The 21,650-nt window shown below is 37.1% G+C and overlaps 1 protein-coding gene across 11 annotated transcripts in view; it reads left to right on the top strand.

The window, feature by feature from the left end:
• ELAVL4 (ELAV like RNA binding protein 4) overlaps positions 1–21,650 on the top strand; it is a 151,644-nt gene that overhangs the window by 63,483 nt on the left and 66,511 nt on the right. For 3 of the 11 annotated variants that reach the window (XM_040978575.1, XM_040978568.1, XM_040978573.1), the window contains exon 1: positions 6,863–7,062. The exons of the other annotated variants lie outside the window; for them this stretch is intronic. In XM_040978575.1, coding sequence (XP_040834509.1) covers positions 6,982–7,062 — 81 coding nt within the window. In that variant the 5' untranslated portion in view covers positions 6,863–6,981. Of the gene's footprint in view, positions 1–6,862; positions 7,063–21,650 lie in introns of those variants that run through there. 11 annotated transcript variants of the gene reach the window in all.

Below are 21,650 nucleotides of genomic sequence, written 5' to 3'. Positions count from 1 at the left end.
CATTTGTAATCTCAGTCCCATTCATTTCAAACTGCCATTCATTTAAGTCTTATTCCTGGCCCCACAAAATGGACTTGCCCCTGTTGATGTTGTACCCCAGGCCTTAAAACTTTTTGCTCTCCTGTAGACCTTCTTTGATCATCAAAATATTAGGGGCTTGTTATGAGAGGATGATCAGACTATCCTGAGATATTAACAACATGGCTTTCTTTTTTGTAAGAAACAAAAAAAAATAAATAAAAGCTAAACATTTGCATGTTAGCTCCAAACTCAGTCTTGCAATAGAATTTGAGGTATGTCAAACTATATCATTTTAAAGGTGAAATATATATTGGAGATAGTATTTCTGAAATTTCAAATCTAGAAATCATTGTGTGAGAGGTGCTTTGTGTGTGTATGCGTGTGTGCGCTAAGTATCTTCAAAAGAATTTGTGGGTAAATTGAGAGGTGTTTTCCTTAAGTTAGTGCTACTATAAACAATGAAAGAATTTTCTCAAGGCAAGACTTTGTCTTTGTTATTTTTTTTCCCCCTCTTATTATGGATGTACTTTCAAGTATAGCCCAAATACTGTCTTGCTTATGAATATGCTGCTTCATTTAGCACTTGGCATCTTAATGCCTTATTCTAATTTTTAAAAAATGAAGCAAATTATTTTTATACTACAAGAAAGGAGCGGAGATCTTGATAGAGGTCATTGTGCATGAACTGAAGTGCTTTGGCCATTTCCAATGGTCTGTGGCCACCATATACGTGATTTCTGTGCTAGGATGTTGAAGATATACATTTGCTGATGAGCTGGCCAGCGGATGCTGGAGACTTGAGTACATGGTGGCAAATGCTGCAATGCAGTATTTTTTCCCAATGTCCTTGGGAGTTGATTTTTTGGGGTTGGGGTGTAAGTTAGGATATGATCATTCTTAAGTTTTTATCTTATTGTTTTATACTTGACAGGTCATGCCGTACAGAATTGGTAAGTTCTTCTTTTGGAAGTGAAGCCCACCTTTTATTGCTTACTATCCATTCCTCCATGTATTTGATGGATGTGTGGAAAGCAATTGTATAAAGAAATTATCGTTGAACTGTTAGACCTGAGGTTTTCCTAATTATTTGGTATCACCAAATGTGCATACACACTTAGTTTTAAGTATGAGTGCATCTATAAATGGAAAGAAAATCAAACAAAAGTTCTTCCTATTAGTGGTTTCTTCTGTTTATGAATTCCCAAAAATTTTCCTATATTAATCGGAGATATATCCAAGTACTGCAGACTTCCATGAGTGGTAACCAAGCACCTTTCATCAAGTGTCACTTGAGAACCTATAAACATACAAACCCATGGCAATATTTTTGAGCTAAAGACTGCCCTCTCGGTCAAAGGGTTGGGTTCGAATTAAAATGTCTGTGTATATATGGGATAAGGCAGGACTGCTTTTCCTTGAAGGCATTTGACTCTAGTGTTACCCTGGGTAAAAATAAGAAGGAGAAAAGGCAACTGTGTCAGGATCCCATGCTTTGTTTTTTAATTTGGTGTGTGCACACATGTATGTTATAGGAACATTCTTAGATGTTTGAAATCTCAGCATGTTATAAGAATGGAGGGCTTTTATACGTCAGTGACTTTCTAAAGGTGAAAAATAAAAAAGATGGTCTGCGGGTGGGTGGAAGTTATCACAAGCAAGAACTGTCTTCAATTAACTATATAGCAGTGAAAAATGAAGGATAAATAAAGGCTGGAGGATCAGAAAGACAGGTACCAAAACATGGAGCTTCACCTTTCCAGTGTAGGAGATAAATGATACATTTGAACTGGTACAGTGCTGAATGCCTGATAATTTCTCAGAGCCTTGACTTTGCAGGCAAAGTTTCCTTGCTTGCTTGTTCACACCTTTAATTATATCCAGTTTGGGATGCTGGCTGGATGCAGGAAAGATGAGCCATTTTGTTAGTTGTTTACTTAATTAAGTATTCACGCAGTGTGTTTGCTATAGCTTTGGATCATCAGTGTTAGAAATCAAGCACTTTTGAAAAGAAATTGTTATAAATGAACAATACATAAGAAAACAGTCAGCCAGCTAGCTTGCTTCAAATGTTCACATCCATTCTGCAAATCATATTTATGTTATTTGTTGTATATTCATAAACAAGTATCTTATGTGGTATCAGTGTTCCTAATAGGCTCATAATTTTGTCTGTCTGTTTCTGTCTTTTCCCGATCACGCTACTCTTGAGGTTCTGCCTTTGTCTCTATCATTTCAAGAATGACCATACTGACTTTTGGAAGGCGTGTTATTCAGATTCCCCACCCTCAAAGCATACCCCTCTTCAAGGATCAAAAAATGCTGAAAGCCATAAAGAAATAGTTAAATAAATTTTGAATGAGAAAGCAGTAAAATTTTAAAAATTGAAGAAATAAGGTCATTGTAATTGTTGTGCTTGCATTTTTGTATTTTGTTTCTGGAAAACTTTATTTTTAACCACAAAAGTAAAATGCAATGCTAGCATATGTGATTTTTTTTAATGAAAGAAAACTATATGCCATAGGACTCATCTGAAAATATGTTGCACTTCTGGTTTGAAAAAATAACATTTAAAGTCAATCTTAATTTGTAAATTTTTCCTTGCAAACTACAAAAATATAATTCATAAATAATTTTAAGGAATCTGGTTCTTTTTTCAGGATATGGGAAACAGAGAAACATTTCTAACCAAGACAGTGAATTCTACAAAAAAGAAAAAACCTAATCACAACATGAAGGTTTTCTCTATATTTCATGACATTAAATCCTCTTCTCTGTGAATCAGTTATCCTTCATTGTTGTCTTCTGCCTTGTAGCAACTAGCCCTTAAAGTTGTCTTGTTGCGACATTTGCAAATTGTAGATCTGAAAGTGTCTGTCATTTGCAGTTGGATGAAGATGTATTTTTGGAGGACTTACCCATGTTTATTTCTGTGGAACATGGACTTCAAGGTCACTAATTTTTAACTCTTTTGACACTGATTAAACAACATCATTAGAAGATAAGTCCCTGTGATTTGGAATAGTTAAGGTGAGGGGATTTAAGGTTGCACATTTCACAGTGAGGTTTGCATTAAATTATCTCTCATGACATTCGAGTAGACACATAGATGTTTCTCCATCTGTGTTTGTATGAATCTAAGCGTGTTTTTAGAGTTTTTATTTTTTGAAGCTCATTGTGTCCAGATCTCTCTGTATGTTCAATCTCAGGAAGAAGTAAAGTCAGGGAGTTGAAAGAAACTTGTCTTTCAGTCAGCTGAACATGGAGCTTGGCTAGAACCTGTCAATTTTACAGAAATAGGATCACTTCACTTCTCACTGAAAATGACTCTGTGATTCCCTTTCCTCTGTTCTCCTCCAGGAACACTTGGGCAAATGTTGGCCTTCTTGGCATGACCATGTGCAAATTGAAAGTTTGATAGTAGAGCAGAAACTACAGTTTCTTGTCATGCACATATAACTACCCTGCACTAGGAGGAGAGTGGAGTACAGATTGGCAGCTGTGACCACTAATGTGTCTTGGGATGTGCCAATATTGGCTTCTCAAGAAATGTTTTTTTCCTGAGCTGCCAGCCTAAACCCTTTAAAGTTTTGCTTTCCAATTAAAAATAACAACCTTAGTTGAACATGTTTTTAGTGCCCCCCTTTCAGGATGCAGAAGTAGTAAATACAGCTCTAATGATAAACCTTAGCTCTGAGTGCTGTTTAAAAGTCTCTAGTGGAAAGACTCAGAATTTGAAGTTTTTACTAATCAACCTTTCATTATGAGTGTGCCCTCTTAAAATGGAGTAAACCACTAAGTCCTCACAATTTGCGATTTTTACCAGATTTGACTCATCCTTTCTGCTGTTACTTTTTGTAATGCAGCCAACCACACATCTAGAATTCTGGATGTTGTACATGCCTTCAACATTAATTATCTCTGTTGATGTACTGGGTACAGATAGTACAAGTCCCACAAGTCCAGATTCTTACTGTAACACCAAACAGAAGTGATATTTATGAATAATATTTGGAAAGTTTTCCTCATAGTGGCCATTCCCCAAAGGAAGTTTTACATAAATGTGCATTTATTATTCAAGATATTAAAAGGAAATCCTTAGCTTTTACTTTTTAATTTGGGCTAAAATATGTAAATTGGTTTTATTTGGAGTTGCTCTGTTTTAGGTGGCTTTGGGGGAGAATAACGTTCTAGCTTGATTATATTCTAGTCGCCTCTGTGACTATGAGGAAAAAGTTTCAACCCTAAAGTCAACCAGGTTATTGTGATCAGGGCCCAGAGAGCCAGAGTACAGATGGGACTAAAAGCATATTAAATTGACTTGTACACACATAGGAAAAATGTATTTGTTTTACTGGATACCACTCTTCCTGTGTCTTGTTGGTGAGGTCAGCTCAGGGGCTTCAGAATCATAAATCTCCCTGTGGCCCAAGAGGACCCTCACGGTGTGCCTGGAGCTTCTGAAAAGAATTATTTAGTTTAACAAACCTACAAATGCAATGCACCTCAGAGTCAGGTTGACCTGAGCTAAAATGCTGACTTCTCCATTTTTTGAGATGAATGTTTTTGGATGAGGAGCTTCAGCTTTCTGAGCCTCTGTTTTCATCTTCTTGAAGATGGGGTTCAGATGAGAAACAAAATTGGAAGTCATCAGTCATAGATGAGTGCTGAAAATTGAAGGGCCCTAAAGGATGCTAGGTTCCTTTCAGTCGGCCAGTTTTTCTGTCCCTTGGTGAAGGCCCTTATCTAGGAAGAGGCCAGTCGGCCAACTCTGGACATCCTGGGAAGTGACATTGCATATGATCCTCACAGCCTGCATCCTCTTGCCAGTACACTGAGGGTGCGATGCTGGAAGAGGGCAGCTTTCCAACACAGATAAGAACTCACCATTTCCCTTCAGTTGTGTAGGTTTTATTTTATATATATGTATATGGATGTTTAAATGTGTATATTTTATGTATATAGTATATGTTTAGGCTTTATTTTATATGTGCATATATTTTATGTATATATTTTATGCTTATTTTATATATAATACATATTATATATATATGTAACATTTCTCAAGATATATTTCCTTTGCAATTAGAATTGACTTGGGATTTTTTTATGTCAAAAGGGAAAAAGATTAATATAAAAATAATTTTAACAAGTTTTTTTTTAATTTATGAAACAGTGTGGTGGGCAATTTAAAAGTCAATCAGAAAGAAAATGAGAAGGACTCTGCTTGATTGATATAGTGTCACCTTTCCTACCTAAAATAGGTATTATAACTGGTTAGTTATTTGACTTTTTCCCAGAAACCAACATACTACTTTACCAACTTCACCTCATCAGCTTTTTTTTCTCTATCCCCCTTGCTTTCACAGTGGGCTGAAATTTCAAGTTCTGTTTCTCAAGGAGTGGGTTACCTTGCTTTGCTTGGTGAGGCAGGGTGACGGGACGACGTAGGCAGTACCAACAGCGTTAGATTGACTGAGGAGGTGTGCAAGATGTGAGCAGGATGCTGGCCCTCAATTTATTACCCTCCTGTATGGAGGGGGGAAAAGGAGAAAAACCACTGCCAAGGCCTTGACCAAGTTGTTGTTTACATACATTTGAAACAGGGTGGCAGGACAAACTTTCTTTTTTCGTTTTTTACCTTTTTCCAAAACTCTCAAAGGAAAGCACATTAAATAAGACGTAAACTGAAAGTTCAGTCTTAGAACATTGTTACAGGTTTTGAATTTCGCCAGAAGTATGTGAAGAAGAGTCCCTTTTTTTCTATCTCATCAATTTAATCCTTAGGACTAAAGGAAGTAGGTGTTTAGCGGTTAAGACACCTGAGTTGGTGTGCCTGGGTTCCTCTCCTGGCTCTTGCGCCTGACTCCAGCTTTCCACCATTACAGAACGGGTGCAGTAGTGCCACGCACATGAGATATGTGAATTGCGTTCCCTGCTTCCACCCCAGCCCAGTATGAGCAGCAAACTAATGGAAGGAAGCGCTCTCCCACTCATTCCCTGCCTCTCCTTCTCCCTCTTTCCCTCTCTCTGTGTGTCTCTGGCTAAAGGTTCTAAGTTGATCTGTTTCCCTCAACTGCTATTTTCCAGAATCTATAGTTTTTGTTCTTAAAAAAAAAAAAAAAAAAAAACCTAAAAAGAGACTTTTATTGTGAAACACACAACACTTTCCTCTTTCCACATGAATTTACATGTTTCAAAGCTTCAAGAAAAAAATCTTGCAAGGTGTTTGAGGTTTGTGTGTATTTTGTGTGCGATGTACAAGCTGTTTAAAAGAATATGATTATTTTTAAACTGTTTATATGAGAAGATACATATTAAAAGGGGAATGCTTAATTTTGGAGAAAAAACAGTATAGGAGGCATACCGCCATATTTTAGGCTACAAAAATCTCACCTCCATTCAGGAAGGACCAAAAGGAAGTGATTGAGTGAGTGATTTGAGCAGGCAAATAGGCAGGGTAAGAGGTAGATGTAATTTGTCAGGACTTTGATGCTAGGTAGGTGTTTATAGTATTTAAGATTTTTGAAAATTCATCTATATTTCACAAAACGCTTGAATCTTAATTCCATTTTTTTTTTTTTTTTGCATTTCTGGGTTAAGGTTTTTCACAAGAAGAGAAAACTTCAAGTTTTAGAAGAGCTTTGCTAAGAACTCTTAAACAGATCTCCAGTTAGTGAATTTTGGAGACATTGGTTGGTATAATCTTGATGGCACACTTCCTGAAGTGTACTTCCAGTTGTGTCAGTTTTCTAAGAACTAAGGGACAGTTTGCATTCTAGAACTTTGATTGTTCCAACAGAATTGTTACCATAGAGATCATTTCTCATACTAATGTAGCCTTGTATAATTTTTGCTCTATATTGTCAGTTTGATCTCTTTAACGTAACACAGTTTCTGATAGCCTCCTCTTTAAAAAAAAATAAAGCTAAATTGCTTGCCTCAGGCTCAATATATAACAATATGAAGAGTTCTCGCTCTCGAGTGTCCGGGAATTTGTCCAGGTTGGCCAGAGTTCGCTTGTCTTGGGTGAAGGAAAATAAGGTAATTTCTAGATCAGAATTTTCCACATAGAAACAGTAATTGTATATTGTATATTTGTTGTATGAAGGCCATATTCTTGTTACCTCCTAGAATGTCAGCACATTTAATAGATATTATTTTTAGAATATGAGAATGGGTCAGGACAATGACAGATCAAATGTGGCCAGCATTTTGTCTGAGAAGGTACCTTGTGCAGAAGAGGGAGACATTTGTTCTTATTGGTGGAGGCTAACAAGGTTTCAAGGCAAGAAATGCCTTTTAAGTTGGGACAGGAAGCAGGATGACCAGGAAAAATTATAAACACAGTAGAACCAACAAGGAAGGAATAGGATAGAAAGAATGAAAGCATAGAGCTGAAAACTTGCAAGGCTTGCTTAAGAAATCATAAATAGTATGGTATGATCGCAGTGTGGAATATATAAAGATACACCTAGACAAATAGGTAAAAGTTATGTTTTAGGAAGGTTCAAGTATTTTTATTTGGTTTCTACTTTGAACTAGTAGATATGGGATGCTTTAAATCAGAGGATTATTGTTTCTTGATTGTTTTCCAGTATCTATACCTGTGTTCATTAAGTGATGGTATTCCAAAAGTAAAGTCATCCTAAATACTCTTCTAAATCAAATATTAGTTATTTAGAAAGAAATTATATTAGAGCACTCTTCTGAAAATAATGTGATGTTAATGATGATGGCACTCATTTGTGAAGTCACATGGGGGACTGCAAGAAAGCAGTAAGATGAAAAATACGAAAAAAAAAAAAGTCTTTATTTCATATGGTAAAGAAATGTACCCCTACAGGACTATACTGTGTGCCCTAATGAACAAGGTATCAGTGGTCATTCTGCAGAATAACTGATGGTGAAAGAGAAGGTGGTAGTAAATGGGGGTATTAGTTTATTTCCTCCAATATCAAAAAAATACCAACTTTAGACTTCCAAGTACATGTACCAGGTGACCTAAGCTTTCTGATTTGGGTTTTGTTTTAATTATTTACTTCTTTTTATTTAAAAGGCAAATAGCTTCTGTCTACTGATTCACTCCCCAAATGCAGCACCACAGCTGGGCCAGGTCAAAGCTAGGTGCAAACAACTGCACCCTGGTCTCCCATGTGGAGAGCAGGAGACCAAGTACAATATGACCTTTCCCACCATCTTCCTAGGCATTTTAGCAGGAAGATCAGTTAGTACTTGAAGTAGTACTTTAATATGAGATACAGGCATCCCAAGCAGTGACTTAGCCACAGTACTCCAACAACTGAGTTAGGTTAGGTGTAGTCTGGTCTTCAGTTAGCTCTGGAGGGCAGAGATCATGTCAAATGGCTTCTTATTTCAATGGCTGAGACATCATGAGTACTCAGTATATATATTTTTGAGTTTATTTATCTTGATATCATAATGTGGTTTTTCTGGGCTGAGGGTTGTTATTTTTTTAAATAGCCTAAACTACAGAGTTAGAAAACTGAATCAGATCTGCCACCAACTTTTGAGAGTCTGTTTAGCCCAAGTCACCTAGAGTTTTTAAATTCAGGTTCTTAATATATAAAATAGAATTACTACAACTTCATAGCTTAATGGGGGGATCAGTTGAACTATTTCCTGAACACGTACTAATGAACAGAATAACAATAGTGGTAATAAAGTAGCATGTTACTAGGTCCTGATTTTTCTTATAATTATTTTATTGGGTTTGCAACAGTGTTTTAAAAAAAAATGCAGTAACAAATGGTGTAAAGTAGCAAAGAAAATATCATTGAATAATACTAGAGGTAAGTATTCTCATTTCATGAATCTTTTGCTTCAGTTAACTTTTGCTCTAAGTTGTGGTTTGAAACCACTGTGTTCAAAATATATCTTTCCCCCCCCATTTTTGGGGAGTCATGGCCAGATAAGTTAGAGAAATGCTATTCTGATGATGAACTCTACATCAACCAGAAGAAAAATAACAGTCAGCCTTTTTAAGAATTATCCAATGTAAGGTCTCTGTTATTTTCTGAAGCATTAAGGAAAGAATAATGAATTCTGATTGTTTTGGATTTCCTATGAAGTACTGTAGCCTACATTTTGGAAACTGAAGATATCTACATGTTATATTTTAGGTCTATGAACCAAGATATTTATTAACTATCAAATTTCATTCATTAACTATGTTACCTAGCTGAACCTGGAAATAATAACAGTGGTTAATGAGGTGACCTAATGTTTTTGTAATGTTTTTGTACTCTTACTATGAATCAGGCACCGTACCTTACAAACTTTCTTTTTAATCTTTACAATACCCTTAGAAGTTAAATGTTAATTTCCTATTTTACAGATAATTTAACATTTTTTGAGAGGCATGTTAAGTTCTAAAAACAGTAATTAGCTTGTCTAGATTTTTATTTGGACTCATATCTAATTCCAGAGCAAGATTTGAAAGATTTGTTTCATTCCATAAAATGTATTAAAATATTGACCATGTCTAGCACTGTGCTCCTTTACAAAGATAAGTGGCTCAGTCAGTTCTCTGGCATTGAGGATTTACTCACTGTTCTTGCAGAGGGAGAGAGCTCTTAGTAGGCCAGCAGGTTAATACTGACTTGAATAAATCACGACAGTATATACAACATGTGCAAATAACTTTGTACTATCTATCTTACTTTGGAAGTACTGAGAAAAGTGTTTAGTACACAGTAGGCATTCAATAGAAATTTATTAAGTTGACATTTAATTCTCACTTGAGAGTTGGGGAGAAAATGGGAAGAATGTTGACGAACCTTTGTCCTGAAGAATCACATGCAGGTTTAGCTATGCCTAGTCACACAGACGGCCTGCTTGTGGGCAGATTCATCTATCCTGAAGCCATTCTGTTTCTTTTGGAGCTTTTAAAACTGGTAACAGAGAAAAGTCAGCGTGAGTTTGAGAACTCAAGACTATAAACTTTAAGGTTTTTTTTTCTTCAACCAGAGAGAACGTGTTTTAATATGAAAGAGAATCCCATGGCAGAGACATTCTGAGAATGCTAGATGGAGGGCATGCTTCCTTAGTATCTAAAATAATCATGATGTTTATTGTTATTATTTTTACTATTTCACATTTTAGTCTTATAACCTCAAGCAAGTCGCTTTACTGTTCTTAGCCTAAACTTCAACATTTATAAAAACAAACATTTCTTATGAATATTAAATAAGTCAAAATTTGATGAATACGTATGAAGACCTACCATTTGGTGGTCTATGCCTATTTAATAGTAAAATAGACAAAGCCCTGCTGCCGTCAACGAGATAAGGGTCTGGTCAAAGTGCTACGAGGAAAGATTCAGACTTTTACCATTTGCAAAGGCAACTGCAGGAAAAAAACAGCACGCTCTAGTCGCTTTTGGGATATGTATATTTTTGTCATGCGTGTACCTCATTTGCATTATCAGAATTTCCAGTTCATGATGGCAACAACACTGTGATAATGACAGTTTTGTCTCTACCTATCCCTGGGTTCCAGCCTTACCTGTTGGCACAGTTTTGCCATTTATCATAATTGTTCAACGAATCCAAAACTTAGTTCTGCAAATGATTATCAAGCTGTTCCTAGCACCAAGCTGAAGAAGGGTAACATTTGCTGAACAGAGCTGAATTGAATCAGGTGGTGATATATCACACGAATGTTCAAAATGACCATGGTCTATTCAGAAAGAAAATTCAGCAGCAAGCCTGCAAACATAATGTATTCTTTCTCTATCTCACTGAAGTTTTGTGTGTTTTTCATGGGGAAACAGTGTCTTTGCTACAGGCAAAGATCTTAGACACAACTACTTAATTGAGTTGCTTCAGAACCAAATCTATTCACCTTCTCTAGGTCCTGGGCACCCTCTGCCTGAGCTCTCCTCTCCTTCCTGCAGCTTCTGTTCATGCTCCACTATGAGCTCCACGCATGCTCAGACAAATGTCTCAGTCTCCAGCAACTTCTGCTTTTCTTCACCTGGCCTCATGAGACAAATGGAAAGGCAGTTTCAACCAGAAAGGCCTCTGCAATTCTCTGGATAAAAGCCACCTCTATTAGCACTGCTGTCCTTCAGTCATTGGTGTTCTGTGCTGCATAATCAGTTGTTGATGACTCTGCTTCCCCACTGTCTCAGCAATTGGGATTGGCTTTATCTGTGTCCCTGACAACTAATAGGTGCTCAGTGATTGTTAATACTATAATTGAATGTAACTTAGGCTGTTCATAATGTGTTCCCAGTAGGTGCTCTCTGGCTCATAAGAAGAGCATTGGGCTCAAAACCCTGTTGACGTGAAGACTAGTTTTTACAGTGAATATTTCTTAGCAACCGTGATTCTTTGATCTGTAGATCTTGAATGTGGCTATTTATATGAAACTTATCCTGATCACCATGAATCATCTATAATTCCTCAGTAATTCTTCTTTCTCCTAGATTCCTTTATGTCACTTGCTGTCTGTATTATACATACCTACATCCCAATTACAGTGACGCTTCAATAGTGTGTATTTCAAGCTTTGCAAAAATACCTTTACTTAAGTCATTGAACCTCACATGAGCACAAGATAGCTTAACTAATTTGTGTAAAGTCACATGGCTACAAGTAAAGTTGTGTTCTACCTCGCATTTTGTAATACCTCTTAAAGGATACACACTGGAGAGAATCATTGCTATAATGGCTATTAATGGGACCTTTTAAACAGTATTGCCTGGGTTCAAATTCTGGCTTACTAGCTGTGGGCTTAGGCAAACGACTTTCATTCCCTAGTCTCTAAATCCGTTCATCTGCAAACTAGAGTTAGGATTTGGTGTACCAGTACATAAGGGTACTTTAAAACATTCATGGAAATGTAATTAAAAGATAACTTCTAAAGCTTCTGATGATTTTCTTTTTTTTTTTTTAGTTATTTTTATTATTTTCCATGACACAGTTTTGTAGGGATTCCTCCCTTTCCCTCCTACCTCCCTGTTTCCTACCCGCACTATTCCATCCACATATTAATATAGCATTTTAATCTTACAGCAACAGTTTAACATTCTGCTGTCCATATGCACCATGGCATTGTAGATATAGACAAAAGCAGAAAATTTACATCATATTACTGAGGTTTGTTTAATTCTTTCACTTGGAATCCTCCTTCCATCTGACTCTCTGAAGAAAAGCTCAGTTGTTCTAGTAATAAGATTTAGCATTCACTTACGAACTTGGCGGGGGGTGAGGGAGGAGGAAAGGTGAGTTGATCCTTTTTACAGAACCAAAAGATATTCAAGGAAGGGCCCTACATTCAATTGAAATTTGTGAATAAATCTACTTAATGCCCCCTGGAAAGCAGTAGTTCTAGAAGAGTATTGAAAAACTTGATAGATGTATTTTTTTTTTATTGGAAAGGCAGATATACAGAGAGGAGAGACAGAGAGGAAGATCTTCTGTCCGATGATTCACTCCCCAAGTGAGCACAACGGCCAATACTATGCCAATCCGAAGCCAGGAGCCTCTTCCGGGTCTCCCACGCGGGTGCAGGGTCCCAAAGCTTTGGGCCGTCCTCGACTGCTCTCCCGGGCCACGGGCAGGGAGCTGGAAGGGAAGCAGGGCTGCCGGGATTAGAACCAGCGTCTATATGGGATCCTGGGCGTGCAAGGCGAGGACCTTAACCACTTGCGCCACCGTGCCAGGCCCGATAGATGTATTTTTAATCTCCTGTTTTCATTGTATATACTATTCAGTAAAATTAAAATTTAAACACTATGTAGAGCAAGAGCGCATAAGAGAAAAGGAAACAGTTGCTTCTGAAACTAGATCTCTTGTTTTCAGTAGCAGTGCATATAATTAAAATTACTTCAAAAAATGCAAAAATCTTCATCAAACACATTTAAGAATGGAAGAATAATTTTTCAAGTATTTAGCAGTATATTTTTATGCAGGGCATGAATGCAACCACAGATACTTTTCTCCTCTCATAGTTAATATTGTGATTCTTCTAGAATTTATTTAACCCCATTGGCCAGTAGTTCTCATTTGTTTTGATCTTGATGCGTAAACTCATGTATAATAAACAGAGCAGGAAGAGTAAAGAAAGGGGTTAAGAAAAAGGATTTTTACTGTGTATAACAAATATTCCTCTAACATACAACCTCAGTTTCTTTAAAGGGCTTTTTCAACAGATCAAGGAATCTGCTTGGTTGGGAAAAAGAAAGTTGCCACCCATGTCCCCGTGTTCTCTCCGTGTCAACTCTGAGTGCACTAGACCTGCCACCAATCACTGATCCATCCAGCAGGCTGGTTAACTTATTTTTATGTGCTACATGCTTGGAGCAAGAAGTCAGCTGCAATCCAGAGCCTGCTTTTAAGGAGCTCCCAAGGTGACACAGTGTAGAATGTTGTATACCTGGACAGAGAAGAGAAGGGGGTGTCTACAGCCATGAGGATCAGAGAAGAGGGCTCCAGAAAGTTTTAGTTAAATGTGAATGGAAGAAGCATGTTAGTGAGCAAATTGAAGGAAGATCCAGTAGAAGATATTCAATTTTGGGACCTGCCTTGCTGTATTTTGGAACTTCATCTATTTAGAGATCTGTTCACCTACCTCCCAAGACTAAATTCCTAGATAGCAAGGATCAAGTGCCACAGAACTCAGAATAGCAATACATGCAGTCTTTGCCACATTCATATGAGCCCTCTTAGCATAACCATCAATATTCCCCATTTTACACCTAAGGAAACAGTTATAAGATAGTTCAGTCGCTGGTTCAAGGTCATATAGCTAAATAGGAATTTGAATGGGGCAATTAGACTCTAGTGCCTATGTGTCTTAACTGTTGTTCTTTGTGATAGGTATTTTTTTTTGTCTCTGTTTTCTTTTTTTTCCTTTTTATTAATTACGTTGCATTATGTGACACAGATTCATAGGCTCTAGGATTCCCACATCCCCTCCCCGTACCCTCCCCCTTTGGTGGATTCCTCCACCTAGTTGCAGTATTATAGTTCAAATTAAGTCAAGATTCTATTTAATAAATGTTGGACTTGACTTTTATTGAATATATGTGGAATAACTACATAATCATTTGGAAGAAATAGGGGTAGGCTTTTGGCATAGTGATTCAGATGCCGCTGGGCATGCCCACATCTTCCTGCTAACATGCAACCTGGGAAGCAGCAAGTGATGGCTTAAGTAATTGGGTTCCTGATATCCATATGGAACTATATGGAAGACCCGAACCAAATTCCCAGCTCCTGGATTTGACCTGACCCATCTGTGGCTGTAACTGGCATTTGGAGACTGAATCTGTACATAGATACTTGCTGTGTGAGTGTAGATGTGTGTAGATATGTATGTGTGTTGCTCATGTTTGATCATTGTTACAGTAGATGTGAATAGTTTTCACTAGCTTGTGCTTTGGCTTGTGTGACTCCAGTAACTGACAGGTAGAGAGTTTCTGAGGATCTCTTAACCTCAGGATATTATTGTAGACTTCAGCTATATTCAGACTCAAAGTGAAAAGTAAAAATGAATTCAGGCCTGAAAAAGAGGAGCTGAAAGGAATGTAGAATTAAAGAACAGTGGCCTTCCTGGAAAATGGAAGATTGCTGGCTTTAAAAATTCTGTCTTTGGGGACATTTTGAAAGATGTTGAAGCAGCAATGAGAGCTATATGGATTTGCACAATGAAAGTGTTTCTATTTTTAAATTGATTCAAAAATGAAATCTAAGAAGTTAATGGTGAGAGCCAAGTGGTGGGGAATGGGGTAAGGAAAGCATATTTGGCCGTACAAGGCAAATAAGGATGATGTTGTTGATTCATTTGTTCTATCAACAAAATCTGAAATTCTGTATAAATGATTCAAACACATCTCTTGTCTTCAAGCTCATGGTTTACTAAAAGAGAGAGGGGACAGGAATCTGGGGACCTTAGATGCTGGATGATAAATGTCTAAAATGGAATTGTGTACAGAGATTGGTAGGTGGGAGCCTTAAGGGTATGTTTGGCATGATAAGGCTGATGGTGGAGAGAGAATTTTTCCAGGTCAAGGACAGTGCTTCTGTATGGGTGAGAACACAGGGAATTCTGGTTTGTCATTTCTGGCAGCAAAAGGCTGCAGCAGGATGTGGCCTGGTATGTGCTGGTCAGGGCGTACAGAGCCTGTAGTGGTTGAAGGAGGAAGATGGGTATTGGTGACTTGAAGACATCAGTTCACATGTGACTCTATACTGCATGAATATTTCTGTTTGTCCCTTAATCTTCCATTTGCTCACTTGTAAAATGCCAGATGATATTAAGGGAGGACACCATCCAGCTCTTTCATGAGGATTAAATGGGATTATGAGTATGACCACTTAAAAAATCCCCAGGCTAGCATGTGATTTAGTGAATTCTTAGTTTGTACACAAGGGCTTTGTAAGGTGTTTATAAGAGATAGTCTCACATCCTCAGATGGAATATGACTTGCTGTGTTATCTCTGTACTTCCTGCCACACCTTTCTGACAGTGCCCTGAAAATCCTCCTGATATACATTCTGTCAGTTTAGATGCAGCTTGGAGCAGTCCAAATGGAGATTAGATGAGGAACAACCTTCTCTTCTACCATGTTATAGAAAGCCAGAAATGCCATCTGCTATCAGTATCCAAAGAACTATAGAACTTTCTGGAATTTCTCAGGAAAACAGGAAGCTTTTTGTTGTAGAAAATCACAAATCCTAGTGACTGTTCTTATTTATTTCCAGAGTATCTAATTGAACCATCATACTAGAGCGTTTTTTGGAAGGGTAAAAGATACCAGAAATTTTGTTTGTAAGTATCAAAAATGGTACTTGCATTATTCATTTTTTAGAGTTCAGTCACCCCTCCTCCTTGGAATGTATTTTCCTGTGTGTTATGTGCGAACTTATTGGTGAATGTGTGTGAAGCATTGTGAAGATGAGGGAAATAGCCATTTCCAAAGATGATGTGTTCTTTGCTATTTTAGAAATTAAGCTCCAAGAATAAATATCAGCACCTAGATTAGTCACTTTGCCACGAGCAGCACATTGTAATGGGCATATCATTGAATTTCAGAGTGTCACGTTGTGGTTGAAGATGGAGAAGATGAACATGTATTGAGTGCTTAGTAGGTTCCAAGCTCTGGACCAGATGCCTTAAGTTTGTTACTTTTAATCCTCACAGCTCCCCTGTAAAAAGATAGATTTGCTTGCATTTTTCAGATGAGTAAATTTAAATTACACTTTAGTCCTAAGTGATTAAATCAATGTCAAAGCTGCAGTTAGAGAAGTCAGGTCATTTCTATTCCAAACAGCTCTTTCCATTGCACCTTGGTTGAGTTTTGGAATAAAATCACTTTATTTGGCTGAATTTTCCTGCTAATGGCATATACCCAGGCTGGATGGTTTTAATCATTATTTATTAAATAACATTATTTAGTTCCTCTAAGACTACCAAGTTGCATTTTATGACAATAGAAACTTTCCTCAGCCTCAGAGCTTTAGGAAATGTTGCAGATTTTGGTTTCAGACATGAGTTCAAACCACGCTCATAGCTGAGTGCCAATGCTATTGCCTGAAGCCATGGTTCTCCACATTGTTACACCTGTAAATGGGAGAAATGACAATACACACTCTGCAATAGCATGTGATACTTAAATAAAATAATGTATGTAAAGAATATCAATCATTATTTGTTATATGTTTAACTATTGGTACTACAAGAAAGAGTTATTGGTAATTGCTTGCCTAAACATTTTCTTATGGATACCAGAAGCATTTTTTAATCAGGATTATATCAAAATTTCCACTGATGAAGCTTTTGACATGTGCCAGATAGGAATTTTGCAAGGCACTTTGCAGATTCTTCTCCATTACTGCATGTATGTAGTAATTACTCATTTATTTATTTACTTCCTTGAAGACAAGAGCCTCCTTTTTATTTTTAAAGGTTTATTTTTATTGCAAAGTCGGATATGCAGAGAGGAAGATCTCTGTCCATTGATTCATTCCCCAAGTGGCCGCAACAGCTGGAACTGCACTGATCCAAAGCCAAGCACCTGGAAATTCTTCCATGTCTCCCACGCGGGTGCAGGGTCCCAAGGCTTTGGGCCGTCCTTGACTGCTTTCCCAGACCACAAGCAGGGAGCTGGATGGGAAGCAGGGAGGCCAGGATTAGAACCGGCATCTATATGAGATCCTGGTGCATGCAAGGCAAGGACTTTAGCCATTAGGCTATCGCATTGGGCCAAGAGCCTCCTTTTTTTTCACTCCTTAGTATTTCACTGGGCCCAGAACCTCCTTTTTTACTCCTTAAACATAATAATTTCTGGCTCATGGAAGAAACACATTTATGTTGCAAAATTTAGCTTGTCTTTTGCTGTTTTGTGCTACTTTAATTCTTTTAAGAGCTATACTTCAGGAGTGGGGAGGGATTATTCAAATAAAGTGCCATATTAACATCCTGAAATTGTGGCTAATAACTTGCTTTAAACATATGCCTATAACTAAAGAAACTCGAGACTGTTGTAGTTTGATATAAAATCACTCTGACTTCTCTAAAATGTGAATTTTAGGACTAAAAACTGTATCAAGAGTTGGAAGAGTTTATTAAGCTTATTTTGTGAATTCAAGCAAGGTACTGCACTCAAAGAAAGAAGATTCTCTCCATATTCCATATGCACTGATTAACAACAGAATATATACTAAAAAAATTCTTATGCAGTTTCATTGTGCAAATATCACAGAGTGTACTTTCACAATTTTACATAGCATTTGATGTGGCCTCTTGTAATCAAGAAACACTAGAGGCCTCTGCTCGCATAACACAGCATATTTTGCGTTAAAGTTTTTATAAGATTAAGGAATACATTCTAAAATTGTGATTCAAAAGCACATATAAATATATAATCCCACAGTACCCATTTATTGTAACTTTTAAATATCATGTACTGCATATCATTATATTGCTACAACTGGCAGTTTGGTAGTTGTGTTCAAATCAGCTTCATTAAAAATGTGTGAGTAACATGTTGATTATGACGTTGCTTTGACTAATGTCCCTACACTGTCATATTTGAGGTCCACTGTTGACCAAAATGTCCCTATGTGGCACATGACTGCACATATATCTATTTTTTTCCCATATAAATTACACAAACCACGTATCATTTCCAAATTATTTATAGGAACCTAGTACATTAGTACTAAAATACTCTTATCTGTAAAATGTGTGTGACACTGCTTAAAATGCAAAGTGATAATTTAGAAATTTTATTATGTATTTTTAAGAGTCTTACTATTTCTGAATTTTAAATGTGCCAATCTGCCTTTTCCCAGTTAGTGAGGTTTTAACAGCAAATTCTGAGAAGGGCAAAAGATTATAAAGATAGAAATGTTAATTTATTTAGTCTTGGTTGTAGTCTAAAATTCTGTTGTTATGAAGCAAATAAAACAAATATAGTAAGAAATTTAAAAATAGATGAGAAATTCGAGTGAAGAACATTAGAATTTTTTTAAGAAAAAAAATCATAGGGAAGTTTCATGTTTTTCAAAAAAAATTAGCTATGAAGTTGCATGATCTTTATGTAGAGAGAATTACTAATATTAAAAAGAAGGGATCCAGTGAATTACCAGATTTAGTGTCCACCAAACCAAAGCAAAAGCACACACTTCATGCAGAGGATAGAGAATATAGGTGGTTCATTGTCATAATAAAGTATTTACCTCGGGGCACTCAGAAATATTCTAATATTTGTAAGGGTTTCTTGTTTCTTTTTTCTGCCTCTGCTGCTTGTTGGTGGGACTTTTAATAAATATGTATTAGAAAAATCTCTGTGTTCAGGGAAGAGAGAGAAAAGCTTAAAAAGCATGATGTGGAGTGCTTCTTGACAGTGTCGTACATTCACAAGATGTCCTTGAAGATGCAGCACAGAACAGAGATCAGGGAAATTTTGGCAGCTGCAGTTGGGAAAATAAATGGCTGTTGTGTGATTGGGCAGATCCTGAAAGCAGGCTCCTGCTCAAACCATGTAATTAAGAAAAGTGGGAGCTTTTGTCCAAGTGCGGAATGGCCATAATATCAGAGTTTGTCAGCAGGAGCTCCTAGAACCAATCCGTACTTTTCTCTCTCTGATCCAGGGAAGAGTTTTCTTATAAATCATCATCTCTTCTTGCTGTCCCCATGAAGGTTGCTGCCAGGTGATAAGGCAGACTTAAGATTGTAACCTTGCTAATTCACAGTGATTTAGGTGAAGGGGAGACGGAATCAGACACTCTTTCAAGAAATGTGATCTTTATTCATTTAGGCTCCTATGTGTCCTCTAATATTGGAATGAACGGAGTGTGGCCAAGGAGAGATCTGATGACATGGCTCTGGGGAACAAATAGAACCATTTTTACTACTGTGGTTCCAAACAAAAAAAAAATACATATAATAATATCCTCTCAGATTAAGAAAGTGCTATACTCAAAAGTTAAAAAACAAAGGGTTAGAAAATAAAGATGGATTCAAGGACGACAATTACCCATAATCTGCCATTTATGGTGAATATTTTTATGCTTCTCTCCTACTCTATACATACTTTTGTAATTCAAATAATCTTTTATTTCATTTATTTCACTCCCTTTTCTACATTGATTATACAGATTTGTCGCCTGTTAAAAGCCATGATAGAAGTAGTTCAACAGCTGCAGAATACTTTATTACAAACCTACACAAGAAATTATTTAACAATTTCCTTTTTCATGTCCTTAAGTCATTTCTGACTTTTTCGCTCTTCTGATATACTTAATTGTGTGTACTTCTGATTTACAGTTTTGTGTTCCTTTCTGAGTTTCAGAATAATAATAATTGCACAGATATGAACATAAAGTATGGAAATGTACAAAATTTATATTTCACCGATAATGATTAGAAAGACCACTTTTCAGCACCTTAAATCTTGGGAGTTGCAAGTCTGGAATTTCTATTTTCTGTGTAAATGTGTTGTCCACATATAATTCAAAGACACATTTTACTCAGCCAGGTTTGAATTCTCACTATCATTGCTTTGAGTCCAGTTTTACTACTTCCAGTGCAGTTTAAGAAACAGTATTCATCTATCAAGTCATGGGATTTTTTTTTTCTAATGTTTCCTTCTCTTAAAAAATGTTTATTGTATTTGAAAGACAGAGTTACAAAGAGAAACAGGGAGAGACCGAGGTCTTTGATCTGCTGGTTCACTCCACAAACGTTCACAACAGCTAGAGCTGAGCCAGACCAAAACCAGGAACCAGGGGCTTCTTCAGAATCTCCCACTTACATACAGGGGCCCAAGAACGTGTGCAATTTTCCACTGCTTTCCTGGGCACATGAGCAGAGAGCTGGAAGGCAAATGGATTAACCAGCACTCATACCAGTACACATATGGAACGCCATCATTGCAGGTAGTGGCTTAACACATTATACCACAGGGCTGGCCCCATGTTTCTCTCTTGTATTGAAAAAGAAGAGATAAAGAAATGCCGTTATTGATTTTATATTGTGACTTTTCATTTAAGGGGATGTAGAGTAACTGTGTAATGGAGACTGTCATATCCAGATGTGAAAATACAATGCAGTATGCATCCCTACTTCCAGATAAAAAATGGGACTCCCAATGAAACTGTTTACTATCTTGACAATAGGATGCTGGGCTCTCTGCCATTGTCCATGCCCGCAATGATGGACATATGACTGTGTGAAGAACTATACTATAGTAATAATATAGGGAAACTCAGTAGGAGGTGGGAAAGGGGACTTGGGAAGAGGGTAAAAGAAATCCCAGGGCCTATGGAACTGTATCATAAAATGATAATAATAATAAAATAAATAAATGAATAAAAATAAGAAAAAAAAAAAAAAGAAATGCAGCCAACCCAGAGCAGTAGCCTAGCAGCTAAAGTCTTCACTTTGCATGCACCAGGATCCCATATGGTCGCCAGTTCTAATTTCAGCAGCTCTACGTCCCATTTAGCTTCCTGCCTGTGGCCTGGGAAAGCAGTCAAGGACAGCCCAAAGCCTTGGGACCCTGCACCTGCATGGGAGACCTAGAAGAGGCTCTGTGCTCCTGGCTTCAGATTGACTCAGCTCTGGCCATTGCAACCACTTGGGGAGTGAATCAATGGCCAGAAGATTTTCCTCTCTGTCTCTCCTCCTTTCTGTATATCTGACTTTGCAATAAAAACAAATCTTTTTTTTTTTTTAAGGAAAGACATGCAGCCTAGGGCTGTAAGACCACGCTATTGTAAAATACAGAGGAAGGAAAATGGGGAGGGAGGAAAAGGGGGTTGGAATATAGAGTGATAGGGGAAGCCTTATACCTACAAAGCAATATAATGGAAAACAAAACAAAAAAAATGTAGTGAAGAGAAAAATTGATAATAAAATTTCAGTTGTGCCAAAGTAATTTTTTTAAATCAAAACTAACCTATCAGAATGTTTCCCAATATGAAGCTGTGTGAATTGTATAATTTACCTTGTCTACTTTAAATATGAGTGCAATTCAGTACGTGTCTTGAAAAATAAAATTAAACTTATTTGTTGCAGAAAAAGTTTTGAAATGCATGCATCGTTTGTTAATCCATATTTTCACTAATTTTTTGAAGTACCTCCACACTGAGAGC

Source organism: Ochotona curzoniae, unplaced genomic scaffold (assembly GCF_017591425.1).
Source record: "Ochotona curzoniae isolate NIBS_2020 unplaced genomic scaffold, NIBS_Ocur_1.0 contig_291, whole genome shotgun sequence".
Lineage (NCBI taxonomy): Eukaryota > Metazoa > Chordata > Mammalia > Lagomorpha > Ochotonidae > Ochotona > Ochotona curzoniae.
Note: the sequence above shows the minus strand (reverse complement) of the source record. Positions and strands in the feature narration are given on the sequence as shown.